We start from the raw sequence: 17066 nt of genomic DNA on the forward strand, positions 1-17066 counted from the left end.
GAAACCCAGCATTCTTCTAAGCCAGTCAGAGAAATGCAGCTGTATTGAACTGATGTGAACTGAAGCTTCTTGAGGATTCAAAGTGCTCTAAAGGTCTGATGAAACTTTAAAGTTTGGTGGCCAGTAGTGGATTGTGAAGTAAGCCGTTTTTAACATCTGTTAGGTAGGCATTGTCAGAGACAACAGTGACATATAATTCCCAAAACAGTTTGTCCACTGCAGGTAATGTGTTTGTGAACAGCTATATGAACCATGTCACAAGCTATGGTTGAGTAGATTTTGAGGTATATCACTGTAGGGTCACTTATTCTTCCTTTAAAAAAAAAAAAAAAAGTAAAATATATTTTTTTAAAAAACAACAACATGAAACAAACAAACAAAACCAAACAAAAACACCAAAACCTCAAACTCTGAAACTGTGAGTCTTAATTCAAGTGAGGATGAAAATTTGACTTGGTGACATATTTATTTTTCCAAAGAATTGAGTTGTTCACTGGCCAGATTTTATTCTTGAGAGAGTTCTCACCTGAAATATGTAAACTGTTTTTCTTGGTTTGCTGGTGTCCAGACAGTGAGAAAATCAAATTAAATAGCTGTTTTGTCATCATTAATTAAAAAGCAATTGTAATCATATTCACAGCAATACACTCTGTAAAATACTGAGGAGTTCCCAAGTAGATAGGACCTGAAATGCCTTCAGATTATGCTGTATGTGAGGCACACAAATTATGTGAACATATATGGCCCATCCTGGAGCTTTTAAACACTCAGATTATCTGCTGTAGAGGACAACAGATTAAATGGAGCATCAGCACCCTTAGAAACTGTAGAGAGGAATAGTCTGTTTAAGAACTACTATGGAAAGCAGTTGGCTTACAACACTTCACTTAAAACCTGTTGTCTGAGTTAGAGATGTAACTATGTAAGAATAAAACCAAATATCCCCCATGCTGGATGCTAAACCTCTTGTTAAACACATTCTTTTTGAAAACTCAGTGTTGTTTTATTTTTAGAAGAAAAAATGGTTGGGGTTGGAAGGGGCCTCCAAAGGTCATCTAGTCCAACTTCCTCTGCAGTCAGCAGGGGCATCCTCAAATAGATCAAGTTGCCCAGAGCCTTGTCAAGTCACACTTTGAATATGTCCAGGGATGGGGTCTCAACTACCTCCCTGAGCAACCAATTCCAGTGTTCCACTGCCCTCATGGTGACAGACTTATTACTAAAAAACATCCATTTGAAATCTACTCTTCTCTACTTTGTTTTTAGTTGCTTACCAACATTAAGACTGAAGGATATGAGGATGTTTTTTGATTCTTAATATCCTTATGTAAAACTTGGAATTTTACATGGAAGGATTTTTTAAGGTTAAAGCTGCAAGATGTTCTTTGTTGATGCCACTTCAGGAGTCAGTAGCACATCACGGCAGGTATTTCAGATTTGTAGTAAATCACTGACCACTTGTAGTCATGAATGGTTTGGGTTTTTTTCATCTGATTATTCACTGGCAGAAGGATCTGCTATGTGTAACTACAGCTGTTTTTATGATACTGGAGAAGTACAACATTGGAAAATGTGTTGATGAAGCTGTCCTAGCTCTTTGAGGGAAGGAAGTAGCCCTTATGTTTCAAAATCTCTCAACATGCAGAAAAGGTTAGGATTTAATTATTGGATCATCTTGCTGTAGTCTTTCTGATTTGAGTTATTTCTGTCAGCAGTCTGAAGTCCTCTTCATTAAAGCTGCATGTGTAAAAAAGAGCAGTAGTTCTTGTTCCATGTATTTTGTAGTAATATGAATGAACATAAGACTATGACCATAAGTTGTAGGCACGTGATGGCTGTGGAGGAAATCACTTTTCTGAATACCCTTCTTCCTACTGCATAAGTTGCCATGAAGCAAAGGGAGGTGCTTGTTGTGTGTATAATGAGGGCAGCAATGAAAGGATCTAATTTCTGAGATGCTTTGGCACCTTAAACTGCTTTCACTAGGACAGTGGGAGGGCTGCAGCAGAAGCTTAGGAAAATCATGGAGAGGTCTTGCAGCTGTGTTGGTTGGAATTGTTTGTTGCTGTGAAGACATCAGCTGTAAGCACCTCTTCTGTGTTATGTATCTTCTGTACCATGATAGATGAACTCTAATTTCACTTTACTCTGGGATGTAAATCTGAGTGTTGTTGAATGCTCATCCTTTCCTCAGCCTGTCCTTTCTAGGGGCCAGGTGACCTCTTCCACTATACAGTTGTGTGAGACCATAAACAGATAATGCTCTTTAGCATTTACATTTTTTATTCACAGCTTGAAAATTATCCTCTAATCTATGAAACCTGGGAGAGTATCATTATGTGACCTGCTGAAGTTTCACGTTTTTAGCCCTCTGACCACCTCATTTGGTTGATGAGACAGTACACACGTTGTAGGAGTGGGAGGAAAGGGACAGAGAAATGCCTGTGTAGTACACTGAGCTCTCTGACCTGCCTGAAAATGATAAAAGCTTTGGAGTCAAGGCTTAGTGGATGCTGACTCTTTCAGTGAGCCCTTTGGGAGTGGAGATAGCATTCTCCCAGGACCCAGGAAAGGGAAAAAAACCCAAACCAACACACCACAGGGAAGGAGGAAATACAGATGTTTCCATAGGCCCTGGGAAGGTTGCGGCTGCTTCCTCCCTCCTCCACACATTCCCAGCAGCAGCGGCTGGCTTGTGGCCAGGCAGTGCCTCACTCTAAGTCTCCTCCCATGTTGCTAATGGTGATACTACCTCCAACACTTTTGAACCCAGGGACCACTCACACCAGTTCTCATTCTGCAACAGTCTTTTGTAAATAGAGTCCTATAACAGCGAGGAAAATGTTTTGAACCCACTTAAGAGAGGCCTGGGCTCTCTCCGCAGAGCAACACATTTGTTCCAGCAGTGGCTCTGAGGAAGGAAGGACACCACTGGAGGCTTTATAGGAGTGGGGAGGGAAAAAAGCTAAATCATTATGGTCCAGTGACCTTAATTGACTGTCACTACCTGGAAAGAGAGTTGTCCATAAGGAGTATGGAGGTGGTGACATAAGAAAGGCAGGAGGTGAGCCAGGTGGCACAGGGACAGAAAATTGGCATGGGCTAATATTGATAACAGTAACAAAGGTGGGAGTAGAGGCATTCAGTGGCTACTCTTGACCTCACCTCATGGGACCAGAAGATGACATGGCTGCTGCTTTCCCAAAACCTGAGATGAGGGCTCCAAAACTAGCTCCTGACATTGCTATTGGTCATTTACAGCAGATGGCTTCTTTGCAATGGTGTCACTAATTGATGATAAGTTCAGTGTGTATTACATGTGCAGGAAAATAGATGTGAACTGCAGTACTCTCAGGATTAAGTGTTTTAGTGGATTGTGTTTTCTGCCTTGATCAAAGCCTGAAATGAATATATATTTCCTAATATCTCTTAAAATGTAGAGAAGCCTTTTTTTTTTTCTGGAATACTCAGAGAAGATTCAAGGAAGGATTTTTCATTTTATCAGATGCTAGCCATAATGTAGTGTTTATTCTTTTCCAGAACACAAGTGCAGATTTAAGCAAGGGTACAAAGTGTGACTTTAGTCACGGTGTGTTTGTGTGAGGCTGCTGTATTTATTTCCCTTCAAGACAAATTAAATTGCTCTCTGTGTTCCACACCACGTTAAAGCTTGTGGACCTGTTAGGATGATCATGAGAGAGGGATCTGGCAGAAAGAATATGCAGGAGAACTGCCTGTTAAAAAGGTTCATGGAACTTTGCAAAGAAAAGGAAATTCTATACAAAGCTGAAACTTTCTCTGCTGCTGTAAGATGTGTTTTAGAAACATTCCAAAGCTTTTATTAAGGCATACAGAACTACTGAGTTATCAAACTTCAAATTACTCATTCAGAACAGCTTAATTAAAATCAATGTAATTGAGACTATATTCCCTCTGCTACCTCTACCTGTACAGCACTGTAAATTGTATTGGGGTAGTTATACCCAAGCTTCCACGTTGGAAACAAGTTTATCACATGTTAGTGCATATGCCAGCAAGGAACTGCTTTGTATTTGCCTTGTTTTTCATCATGCTCTTTTCTCTAAAAGTTTGCCAGATTTAGAGGTAGCTTATTGGGCTAAACAGACCTTTTTTTTCTTGAGCCAGTATATGTTTTTTTTAAAGCCTTCTTTCCATATTTACATAGTAGTTTACATTTTCCAAATGCTTTCCCATCATTAACTCTTTAGGCCCCATGGGTTTCATCAGTAAATTAAATGCATTCATCAGTGTTGCCAGGAGCAGAAACTGGCTGGCACAAACAGTCTGTTTCAATGCTAGAAACTACTCAGATTACAAGATGCCTGTTGGGAATGGTCCCTAGACTGCCCAGGAGCGTCTGTGCCCAGGAATTAGTTCGGTATGTGACAGGGTCAAAAGCATGCCAGCAGCAACCTTGTTTCTCAGCAGAAAAAGGTGACCATGCTGTAGCATGCAGAGTTGCCTGCTCTGCAGTTGGTGGTACAACTGCCCTGTTGCATCCCTGGGGGGTGCTGGCAGTGCCACTTGGGAAACAGCACTGGTTTACAGACTTCCTTACTGTCTTTGGAGGTACCAGTTTGATGATGCACACCATTAACTTTGCTCTCTACTACTGATCTATTTGACTTAACAAAAGCAGTTTGCCAGATTTGCACACAGATTTCTGTATCTTGAGTCTGATTTGAGCAATGTGAGCAATGATGTATCTGCACTGTAGTAGTCTAGTTGTAAATGAGGAGTTAGCCAGTGTGCTGGTACTGATGGCAGCAGTTCAGCCACAGTGGTTTCAGCCTCACTTCCAGTGAATTTTATCTTCGTTCTCACTAAGTGGGGTTTGCCCAAGGCTCCTCTCAGCAAAGTCAGGGACAAGAGCAGAATAAGTGCATCTTCCTCAGTCTGGTTTCATAGAAAGGAAAGATACAGATGCAGTTTCCTGGACAGATTTGGTCCAAGACAACTCATTTCAGTTTTGTCATGTTCTCTGCATAGGCTACAGAGCAGTTGCTGTACTTTTCTGTAGAGATCACCACAATACAGTGACGAATATGGTTCAGGTAGCCAGAACTGAGCCTTCTGCTCCCTGAGAAGCTTCTCTGTTCTGGTGCGGTGTGCGTGGTTTGGTTTGTGGCCTGCCCTGCTTCTGTGGTGTCCCTCAGGGCTTTACAAGCTGTGGTTAAACTGATCACTTGGACTTGTGGTGATGTCCTTATTTTGTTAACTGTGTGAGAAGAAAGGCTGTAGCAAGAACTGCACCGTTCTACACATTCCTAGCTTGGTGCTTTTCCCCAGGTACTGCAGTCCAGCAGCTCTCTACCATTTTGGAGGTGAGAAGCTGGAAGCTCACCTGGCTGGGTGAGCTGGCTTCTCTCCAGGGAGACTCTCCATTTCAGGAACATGGCTGAGATGTGCTTAGGTGGAAAGTACAAAAGTTTCATTGTCTGTTTTTTCTTTGTTAAGTTTTCCTTTTTCAGCAGTAGCTGAGAGTCGTCTGTTTTTACCTGGGCAGAGCTCTTCTCTTAAGACTGCCTGTACAGAGGCTGGCTGGTACACTGGGCAGGCAAGGAGGAATTTCAGGTTCTTATCTTTCTGACAGTGCCTGCGGTGTGAAAGGCTGCGGTATTTTCAAACAACGCTGCTGCAGTTACTGATGTTGTCCTTTCAAGTGCTCTCAGGTTCCATGCCTTTGAAAGGAAGGAAGTAACATTTTAGGACTTAGTGTTTTTCTTTTGGATGATTGTCAAGGTTTGAAGGCTTTTGCTTAGTGAAGAGTTTCTAACCTTTTTTTTTTTTTTTTCTCCTTTTTTCTCCCCTCTCTTCTTTTAGCCAGCAAGTGTAATCTTCTAGTTCCACTTAATGACCTCTTTGTCAGTCTGGTTATTTCTAAAGTGTAAAACTGATCTTTTGTTTTCATTCTTCTCCCTACAGCTGACCTGAACAATGTCAGGTTCTCGGCATACAGGACTGCCATGAAACTCCGCAGGCTGCAGAAAGCTCTCTGCTGTAAGTATGTGCCCATGCCTCACCTGTTGCTGGGAAGACTTGGACCAATGCACAAGTCCATTAACAACTTTAAGAAGTAGCAACACGCTCCTCCACATAACCCAGCTTCTGCTTGGTGCATGGAAACCACTCACCTGAAGGGTGTTCCGCTGCCACCAGTTTGCACGTTCCTTATGAAATCTAAGTGCTGGGTGGTCTGCAGATCTGTCCCTTTTAAGACAGCAGTGGATCAGAAACAAAGCTACCATCCTCTATGCGTTTCTTATCTTTATACTCTTCAGCCAGATACTTTCACTCTGCTCACTGCTGGAGCTGCATCCTTTGTCAGTCAGCCGTGGCTCCAGACCAATGGAACAGTATTGTTGTGTTTGGGAACAGCGAGAGTTCAGCTGAAATAATCGCTCCAGAAGCAAAGTTACTAATGGTTTGTGAAGTTGAATCTTGAACCCTGAGGGACTGTTGCCATTAAATGAGATCATCATAATAAACATTTAGCTTCATTTTTCCCTGGCTTTTAGTTATGTTCAGCAGTCTCTCATCAGCCATAAGTTAGCGGTGTGCATGTTCCAACACTTTAATTCCCTCAAGTGGAGTATAATATTCTACCTGTCACCAGAGTTACATTTACTCTTTAGCTTATTGTAACTTTGATAACTAGTTCATTTGCTCATAGTTTTCTTGTTAGGCCAATCTGTTGCCAAAGCAAGCAGTTTATTAGGTGGTGCAGTTCAGAGGGGTGTTATTAGAATATTTTAACATTCACTGTTTGGCATTTAATTGCAGGGTTAAATTTCTGACACAGTTGCAAATGTCTCAGCTGTTGATTTATCTCAACTTTGGATTTGTGCTCACATGCTTTCTGGAACTCTGTCAAATCTCAGTATTTTTTAGCATGTTTACTTTTAGGCTTTCAAGCATGGGTCAATTCCACCAGTGAATAGACTTAATTTCTGAATTCATGAAGCCAAAGGAAATAATTATTTTTTTTAAAGGAAAAAAGATAAACAGTAAGTTAATAACATAATGAAATATTTTAACACAAATGCATTGACAAAGAATGAATTAATGATGATTAGAAAGACAAATATCTTTCCATGATGCAGCAGTCCTGCCAAACTTCTTGTGGAAAGGTAGTGTAAAGAAACCAGAGTGATATGCACAGGAAAACATTTGCAATCAGTGCAGCGTCGAAGCAAGGAACTATAATTTTTGGAATTGCAGTGCACAAGTGTAACTTGTAACAGGTTTTTATGGCTGAAAGTGCCATAAAAGTGCCATGCAGAAACATTCAGTTTGGAAAAGAACCTCAGGATCACCAAGTCCAATCTATACCCCTGCTCTACAAGGTCCACCCTAAATCCTTTCCCCAAACATCACATTCAAATGACCTTGAAACACATCCAGCGTTGGTGGCTCCACCACCTCCCTGGGCAGCCCATTCCAATGCCTGATAGCTCTTGTGAAAAACATTTTCCTGATGTCCAGTATTAACCTACCCAGTGGCAACTTGAGACCATTCCCTCTTGTTCTATCACTAATTACCTGTGAAAAGAGACCAGCAGCAACCTCTTCACAATGTACTTTTGGGTAGCTGTTGAGAGTGATGAGTTTTTATCTGTATTTCTCTGATTCTTACCACTGAACAACTCTAAGCTCATCTTAGGCTGTGCAGTGTGGAGTTGTAATTGTGTGCTGAAGTCAATTTCATCTCTCAAGGTTACATTTAGGTAGATTTTCTAAGAATGGATGTTTCCAGAGACATGCACTGGCGCTCACACTGATTACTTTAGCACATTCTTCATACTTCTATCTAAGGAGAAATATTTAAGGAATTTAGTTAGCAGTCTTTGTTCTTACAAATATTTTTCCTTGGAGACACCATCATTGTATTTGTGTATTCTATGATTTCAGTGTTGCTTGTGAACTCAGTTTAATTAGATGCTGTTTTTTTTAATAAACCCAGCTCATTACAAAATCCTTTTTCTGCAGTTTGGCACTAGTAGAAATAGAGCACAGAGCTGGGTTTCAAGGCTCCTCTGTGTAATCAAAAATCCCTAATTTCCAATATACAGTAGGTTCTGCTGTCAGCTGTTGCTTTTTACTTCAGATTTAAAATTGCAGGAGTTTAAATATATATATGTATGTGTGTGTATATTCTTTTATGTAAGCTTGATAAAAAGCAGAGCAGTTTTGTCTGCTGAGGAGCAGTCTAAGATGTGTGCACAGTAGGAAAGCCTACAGAAATGAAGGTACAGTCTGTTTCTCAGTGGCAAGAATAGAAACACTTTTTCAAATGAACTGTACTTGGACTTAGTTCTTTTCAGTTTGTAAATCAACCTGATGGAACGTTAAGACACTGGCATATAAAACCTAAAGAAGAATATGCCATTGGAATGGGCTGCCCGGGGAGGTGGTGGAGTCGCTGTCCCTGAAGGTGTTCAGAAAAGGACTGGATGAGGCACTTAGTGCCATAATCTAGTTGATTGGACAGGGCTGGGTGCTAGGTTGGACTGGATGATCTTGGAGGTCTCTTCCAACCTGGTTGATTCTGTGATTCTATGATGGGAAATGGTAATCCTTTAGAAATAAATGCTTGTGCATTGTGTTACCTTAGAATCTAGTGTGTGACTCCATCACCCTAGCATTTGAAATTGTTGTTGGCATGCCCAGTGCAACTTTGCACCTTTTTTTTGGTTTTAATATATGGCTTCCTTTCATAGTCACATCAAAGCATGTTGACTTTCTTGTTTTGCTACTTTTAAAAAGATCTGATCTTAAAGTGCAAACCACATCTGAACGTGGTCATCTCAATAAAACAAGATGCATTTGCAAACTTTCCTTGCAGATGTAGCAAAAGAAAACATGCAAGAACTTCTGAGATGCTTTTTATCCTTCAATTAGATTAAATGTAATCTTTTTTAACTGTATTAGCCAACAGCTGCATGTTACAGAGTAGATGATCTTGCATTCTGAGAGCACTATTAATCATTTTTATCACTAGCTATATATGGAGTAGTCCCTAAGTTCAGTACTTTCAATTACAGCCTGTTAGTTGTCTTTTCTGTCCTTCAACTGATCTAGTTATTCCTTTTGATGCTTTTTCCTGCAGTCTGGCCACAGGTTGGTGACCAAACAGCCTCATATTTTTTTCTCTGGCTTTATAGGCCAAATAAATATTTATGTGGATGATCTAGATGTCAAAATAAGCTGGCAGCTACCGCTCAAGCAAATTTTGGAGTTGGTTTTGGCATTTGAAATACAAGAGAACAAAAGAGTGGCAGAAAACCCACAAAAAGTACAAAGCATGAAGTTGTGTGGTTTGTTTCAATTAAAGCTTTTCAAACCTCTCTATGATGATGGATATAATTCTTCAATGCCTACCCAACTGTTGCGACTTGTCTTTTGAGAGTCTGACATTCATGGGACCTTCATATTTGCTTTCAGGAAAGAAATAAGCAATTCCTGTTTCTGGGGGAGGATCCTCTTAAATTTCTTTAATCTTGGTGGGAAAGATGCAGGAGGAGCGTAGTGTGAAGGCCAGAGCCACACTTCTTCCTATAATGCAGAGGGTGGTGGCAAGCGTATTTTGCTTGTTATAAGATGAACATGTATTATTAACTTCAGGGTAGGACAGGAGGCTGATGAAGAGCAGAGTGAAAGGCTTTTCAGAAGTTGCTTCTTATTAGTGGGAAGAGCTTTCACAAAGTGGAGTGACCCATGTTTAGCAGTAGCTGCATATATAATTAAGCTGCCACTCAGATGCCTGAGGGGTTCATTTAATTACCATTGATTCATAGTCTCAAAGGAACTGAGAGTTTGGCCTAAAGCTTAGAGTTTAAAGGTGTTGTGAAGGCAGAGCTCTATTTGCAGTTTGACTAATAAATTATTACAAGAAAAGCATCCTTCTGAGACTCTTAGGAATGAGCCTGATAAATGTATATTTTGGTAGGACCTTAGAATAGCTGGGGTTTTTTTTATCCTACTATGTTAAACATAATATTCCAACATATTTTCTTTTAATAAATACTTACATGCTTATGTGGAAAAACATAATTTTCCAATAACACCCTTCCCAGAACCACAGATTCAAAGTTAAATGTCTTGGGGTGATAATGGGGATACTATTCCAAGCTTTCATTATTCATTCAAGCACTGAGTATGTCAGGCCCACAGGATGGAAATTTTCAGAAGTGCTTAAGGGATTTGCTAGCAGAAGTCCCTATTGATTTCCAATGAAATCCTGAAATTCTCTTAGCAATTATGAAATCCCAGCATACAGCCCATACAGCATTAGCAAGCAGCTCTGTGTTCAACTAAAGTATTTTTCATCTCCACTAGGACATCAAAGGGTCAGTTTCATCTCTGGTAAAATAGGATACTCAAGTGTGAATTTGGCAACTATGCCCTTAAGCTGGATCAAGCTCTGAAAAAAATCCTGTCTGGAGTTCTGCATTTAGCCTCTGCACAATTACTTTTTTTTTCCCCTGACATTACCAAGAGTTCACAGAATCACAGAATGTTAGAGGTTGCAAGGGATCTCCAGGGATTATTGAGTCCAAACCCCCTGTCAAAGCAGAATCAGTTAGGGCAGGCTGCACAGGAATGCATCCAGGTGGGTTTTGGAAGATTCCAAACAAGGAGACTCCATCCACAATCTCTCTGGGCAGCCTGTTCCAGTGCTCCGTCACCCTCACCGTAAAGAAATGTCTCTTCATGTTGGGCTGGAACCTCCTGTGTCCTGGCTTGTACGCATTGTTCCTTGTCCTATTGCTGGGCTCCATTGAAAAGAGGCTGGCACCTTTATCTTGACACACAGATGTTGATATGATCCCCTCTCAGCCTTCTCAAGACTGAACAACCCCAGTTCCTTCCGTCTTTATTCGTAGCAGAGATGTTCAAATGCTGTAATCATCCTTGAAGCTCCCCATTGGTCTCTCACCAGTAGATCCCTGCCTCTCTTGAACTGGGGAGCCCAAAACTGGACACAGTATTCCAGGTGTGGTCTCAGCAACAGCCAGGACTCATATTTTTATTCCAATGAGAGACAAACTGGTCTTGCACTTGGGTCAGTTCCTCTCCCAGTTTTGTGACAAATTTTGTGGGTGATTTTGGACAGTTCATTTGGGGCCAGGTGCTACTCCATCAGGTCATGTTGGGTCATGACTGCTCATGTTGTGAGCCAGACTCAGGGCAGCTGGGCTTTGATATCCCTGTTTCTCACACCCTGGGAGTTCACTGCAAGGAATTATAAAGAATTTTCACGTTGTAGCAGGAAGATCTGCATCAGTAGTCCCTTTTTTTTTCTGATTTCTTTTGTTCTTATTCCCATTTTACTTTGTAAACCAACATCCTACAACTCTCTGATTTGGTGTCTCCAAAAATGTGATTGTTTTGCTGATGTTACTATGGAGACTCAAAGACAAGAAAGGGAATTTGCTTTTTGCCTTGGACATTCAAATTTCAAAATGCAACTGACTTAAATTGGAATGGAAATCAGTATTTTCAAGGTCCATGACAGGCACCATTTTAAGTTGACTGATAAGTTTAGACATGTCTCATTCTGTAGTGTCACCAAGATAGTAATAAATTTAAATGCTCTGCAGAGTTAAAAATGGATGGATTTAATTAATAAGTATTGAAAAAGGTCATTTGGTATTTCTTTTGCCTACTCTCATCAGAGGAATAGTAACAAGCAGGGTTAATGCTGGTTCAGCTGTGATTTGTTTGCATATTCCTTAAGGAGTTTTGTTCAGTGAAGATTTCTGGACTTCCCTAAAAAATGGACAGCACATCTCAGGAAAGCTGGTGGTGTGTACTGTGTCTAGGGCATATTTACTGAATGCAGTAGTCAAATATTAGCCTATCTGTAGGAACATGAAACATGAAATGAGTCATTTTTTACTTAACTAGTAACTTAGGTTTAACATTTCTGTAGGATATGAATAGCATAATAGGTACTTTACAGCTAAAAAGGGACTTGATTTCACTTTTATAAACACTGCCCTCTAAGACTACAGCTGAACAAACAGTGCCCTTGTAGGAGTCTTGAAACCAGTCTTGAACGTGACTTTTAGAGGACATAAAATGCCCTCTGACCAGTCATGTAAGCCAAGCAAATTGTTCTGTGGTCTTTCTTTAAAAGTCTTTATTGTGTTTTTTTTTGTTTGTTTGTTTGTTTTTAAATCATATTTTAACAGTGGATCTTCTGAGTCTGTCTGCTGCATGTGATGCCTTGGACCAGCACAACCTCAAACAAAATGACCAGCCGATGGATATCCTGCAGATCATTAATTGCTTGACTACCATTTATGATCGACTGGAGCAAGAGCACAATAACCTAGTCAATGTTCCTCTCTGCGTGGATATGTGCCTCAACTGGCTGCTGAATGTCTATGACACGTATGTATGGATGCTCTGAACATGGGGTGCTCTGAACATGGGGTGCTTAGCAGCTTTCCCAGCAGCACAAGGAGAAGAAGCAGGAAGGGCTAACAAGCTGTTTGCCTTATTACAAAATGAATGGCTTGAAACTGAAAAAAAAAGCCAGCTGAAGTGAAAGTTTAATGAATCTGATGGTTTAATGCTTGCATTTAACTGAATCAATAAAGCCCTTGATCAGGCTTACCATCCTAGCTTTATTAAGCTAAACAATGAGAGGGATAGAAAAGGGAATTTTTAAAACAGCTTTCTGTGTCCAGAGCAATTCTAGGGACTGCATGTGCCCATTAAGCCACAGCTTTACATGGCTTTTTAGATGCCTTTAGACAAATTCAAGAGAGTTATCAAGAAGTAACAGTATGAACACTGTCATATAGCTTTTTACACATCTGTTAGTTCTGGATGGAAAACTTTTTCAGAGCTGTCCGTTTTCTCAGGCTTTCAACCTATAATTCTTGCTAAAAGATGAAAGAGGCTCATCTGTTCTAAAGTCCTTACAACCCACAGCAGTTAGATTTCAGAAAAACTTTATATAAAGGGTAATTTGATAAAAGTGTACCTGTATGAATAGATAAAAGGGAGTAAATTTACCTTAGGAAAACTTAAGTGTTGTTCAGTGGGTAAACAGTGTTGCTCATAACACACAGGCAAATTCCCACACAGGTTTGTAAGCTAATTTAAGAATAAGCCATTATTTTTATAGTTTGTTAATTTAATTGTAAAAAAAGCCCAATGGAAATCTTTGTGTTTTATCAGCCACCTTCAGCCAGACACACTCATTGCTGTAGCAGAATAAACATTTATGTTTAGAAGTGGAAGGACGTGGGTCAATTATTGTGTTTCTATTAACATTTGGAGCCCTATCAAAGTGATTTAACATTGTTCTTTCATCCAGTCTTTATGACAGCACTAAAGTTGTGATGGTCACCTACTAAAAAAAAGCTCACGTTTTTACAGGGTCCATTCCTGTAGAGTAACCTCCAATAAGCCCATTGCTTATAACATCCTCTGCAACAGCTGCAATGTGCTGTGAGGTGGATTACCTAGATTATATTGTATTTTTGTGTAGTGTACTGGTAGTAGGGAATGGAGTTATATTCACTTAAGAGCCAGGTTTTATTTCTTCAATCTGCTCTGGCTTCCACAGAACTCTGATCCACTTCTGAACTATCATCAGCTATAAATAGCATACAAGCAAAAATACCCACTTAGCCAAAACCAGAAAAGATGTCCCAGGGATGTTAATCTAGATCAACCATGTTAGAGACAGAGAGGGAGATAAAGGTCATTCCTCAGGCTGGACTGTCCAGTTCAGCTTTGCTGTGTCCAGTTGAGTTTTCTCTGTGTTGCACTGTGCTGAAAATACAGCATTAGAAATTATAATTGGCTGCCTCCAGGCAGTTCCCTAGGTATGCAAGGGAGTTGTATATTGCAGGGCACAATGAAACAGGAAGGTGTTTTATGTGTGAGGAAAGCTCGAAGCTATTTTGCTGAAATTCAGGTTTGAATTACACTGGTGAGAGAGGTGACCTTGGGGGTTACATGTGTTTAGTTTTCATTGTAAACTTAATAGGCAGAGATCAACTGAGGTGCATAGCAGTACTGGAGACATTTAATTAAATGTTCTGAATCTTTACTTTTCTTCTAATTGAAAACTGTCATTTGTAAAGATATTAATCAAATTCACAGTCAATGACTGATCTAATTATGGGCACAGCTCTGCAAATCCAACATGTTTCAGATAGGTTTTTTTTAATTGATCAGTCACTCATGCTCATTTGCAGTAGCATGCTAAATTGTTGGTTTGACTTGGGAGGAGAGGAGAGTGAACTGAACAACTTAGGAGTCGTGCAAGTTTCAATTTAATATGCCTTGCAGGGATATCATCATTTGACATTCTTCTCCTGTATAATTTGCATGAGCCTGGTATTCATCAGCAGGAGTTTCTTAGGGCACAGATGATAATTAATTTGGAGAAGATTTGAGGGAGAGGAATAAGAGAAGTGGAGTGTGGAGAGCAAAGCTAAACGACAAATGCTTACTCTTGATGAAAAAGACAAAGATAAGATTGCAAATTCTAAATGTGTCTTTGTCCACCAGTTTCCACCTGCATCTTTTGTAATGTTTGCAGGGGACATGAGTGTATCAACTATCTCCACCAGGTCCTACAGCACTTCCTAGGATTAAGCAGACAACATGCAGCTTTGCCAAACAGTGCAGCCTGATGCATAACTGTGGCATGCCTGTACCTAATTTATCTTATTCCTAGTGGTGTTCTTACTAGGAACTCTTGAACACTTGATGAGGCTCTGCTTCAGAAATGTTGGGCTTTAGCCTTACCTTCCTATGTCATGTATGCCTTCATTTGCAATACTTGAAATGCTATCAGAAATTAAAAGTTTTGGGGGAAGCCAGCAACTGGAAGCAAAGTGAGCTAAGGCAGATGACTGAGAGTAGATGTAAAGGTATGTCACTGTGTTGCTGGCAGCACAGAGGAGGATAGGGTTTTTTTCTCAGGCATGTTAGGGAAAAAAAAAGAAAAGGAGTAATGGCACAGGCACATTACAAGGTAGGAGTGAGCATGAGGGGAAGTCTGACCAGAAGCAGCACAGGGACTGATGTGGAGCATACCAGCCCCTTGGCACTGTACAGAACAGGTCTGAGTATTTCAAAGAGGAGCTCAGAAACCACACTGTGTTGTTGATGGCATACCCGTGCAGCCTGCCTGCCTTCTTGCAATTTTTAGGCAAGCTTCATTGTTCACCTGAATGTCTTACAAGTGCCTCCTCCATCGCTGCACACTGCAGGCAGAGGCTGCTTTTTTATGCTTAGCTCCTTGTTGCCTGCTCAAACAGGTCAGGGCAGGGCTGACAGTAAGCAAAGACTTTCTGAAAACAACTGCTGCGTCACATTTCTAATGCAAATGAAGCTGGATTGTGTTTGGCAATAGGGATCGTTTACTGTTCTGTCTGAGACTTCATCTTCTCTGAGAGTAGCTCAGCAGTGGTTCATAGCCGTACAAACAAAAGTAGGATAAAGACTCTTTGCTCTCACTTTTGTCATTAAAAAAGGTGGTTGATCAGTTCTGTATGAGAGTGTTTCTGGGAGAATTGATAGACCAGCCCAATGCGATTCAGCTATGCCTGTGAAGCCATAAGTATATTTTCTGTTTGGCTTTTAGCTTACCTAATAGCCAGCCAACATGTGCTATGCAGCATGGGTCTATGTGGGACTTCATTTATGATGACTACAGTACTGGAGTGAACTTTGCTATAGTAAACAAATGGTGCCATGAATGGATGATATTATCAGCCAATGTTTCTTTTTCATTAGGGGTCGAACAGGAAGGATCCGGGTCTTATCTTTCAAAACTGGTGTTGTGTCCCTTTGTAAAGCACACCTGGAAGATAAGTATAGATGTAAGTCAGTGTCATTCTTTTCATTTTACTTTATGTTTAGATTCTGGTTTTATTCCTTCTATCTATTGCATAAACATTTAATTAGCACAAAAAGATAACCTTTTGTAGATAGTTCTGATGCGAAGTGTGGTTAATTTGCTCCATTTTGTATTTCTAAGTTGTTTCTGCAGTACATTTTTAGGTAGTTTAGCACAGCAGTTCCCGAACTTTTGCATTTACTTTTCTGAGCATGCACCCCAATAGATGTGTATTTGCAAGTTATATATTGCCATTGGAATGGGCTGCCCAGGGAGATGGTGGAGTCACCGTCCTTGGCGGTGTTCAAGAAAAGACTGGATGAGGCACTTAGTGCCATGGTGTAATTGACTGGATAAGGCTGGGTGCTGGTTGGCCTGGATGATATTGGAGGTCTCTTCAACCTGGTTGAATCTAGGATTCTATATGTGTAGAGCCATAGAATGATCTGTGTTGGAAGGGACCTCCAAAGGCCATCTAGTCCAACCCTCTCTGCAGTTAGCAGAGGCATCCTCAACTAGATCAAGTTTCCCTGTGCCTTGTTGAGCCTCACCTTGAATATGTCCAGGGATGTGGCCTCAACTACTTCCCTGGGTAACCTGTTCCAGTGTGCCACTACCCTCATGGTAAACAGCTTGTTCCTAAAAATCTACTCTAGTGTGAAGCCATTGCCCCTCCTCCTGTCTCTACAGACCTTTGTAAACAGTCTCTCTCCATCCTTCTTGTAGGCCTGGAAAATCATTATTCGGTCTTCCTGGAGCCTTCTCTTCTTTTTCTTACTGTGACCTAATAGATCTTCTTGCACATTCCCTGGGGTACAAGAAGCCTTCTTTGGATCATGCTAGTTTAGCACGGCTCAGTACACAAAACTGCAAGGACAGCAGTTTTAAAATACTGTAACTATTGTTAAAGTTTTCTGTGTTGTAGTCCAGCACTGAAGGGTCAACACTAAACCGTGTCCCAAAGTGCCAAATCCACAAGCAGCTTGAATGCCACCAGACATGGTGACTCCACCACTGCCCTGGGCAGGCCATTCCAGTGTTTGACAATCCTTTCAGTGAAGATATATTTCCTAATATCTAGCCTGAGTCCCTCCTGGTGCAGCTTATAACTGTTTCCTCTAGTTCTGTTGCTTGTCATCAAGGAGAGGATGGTCCCCCTCCTCATTCCAAC

At 40.7% G+C, this 17066-nt stretch overlaps 1 protein-coding gene across 21 annotated transcripts in view; it reads left to right on the forward strand.

Moving 5' to 3' along the window:
- The window catches only part of DMD (dystrophin), a 1274903-nt gene that overhangs the window by 1188726 nt on the left and 69111 nt on the right, over positions 1-17066 (forward strand). For all 21 annotated transcript variants that reach the window (XM_064151948.1, XM_064151973.1, XM_064151974.1 and 18 more), the window contains 3 exons: positions 5947-6021; positions 12219-12420; positions 15793-15878. In XM_064151948.1, coding sequence (XP_064008018.1) covers positions 5947-6021; positions 12219-12420; positions 15793-15878 — 363 coding nt within the window. The remainder of the gene's footprint in view (positions 1-5946; positions 6022-12218; positions 12421-15792; positions 15879-17066) is intronic.

The sequence above is a fragment of the Pogoniulus pusillus genome, chromosome 12, assembly GCF_015220805.1.
Source record: "Pogoniulus pusillus isolate bPogPus1 chromosome 12, bPogPus1.pri, whole genome shotgun sequence".
Lineage (NCBI taxonomy): Eukaryota > Metazoa > Chordata > Aves > Piciformes > Lybiidae > Pogoniulus > Pogoniulus pusillus.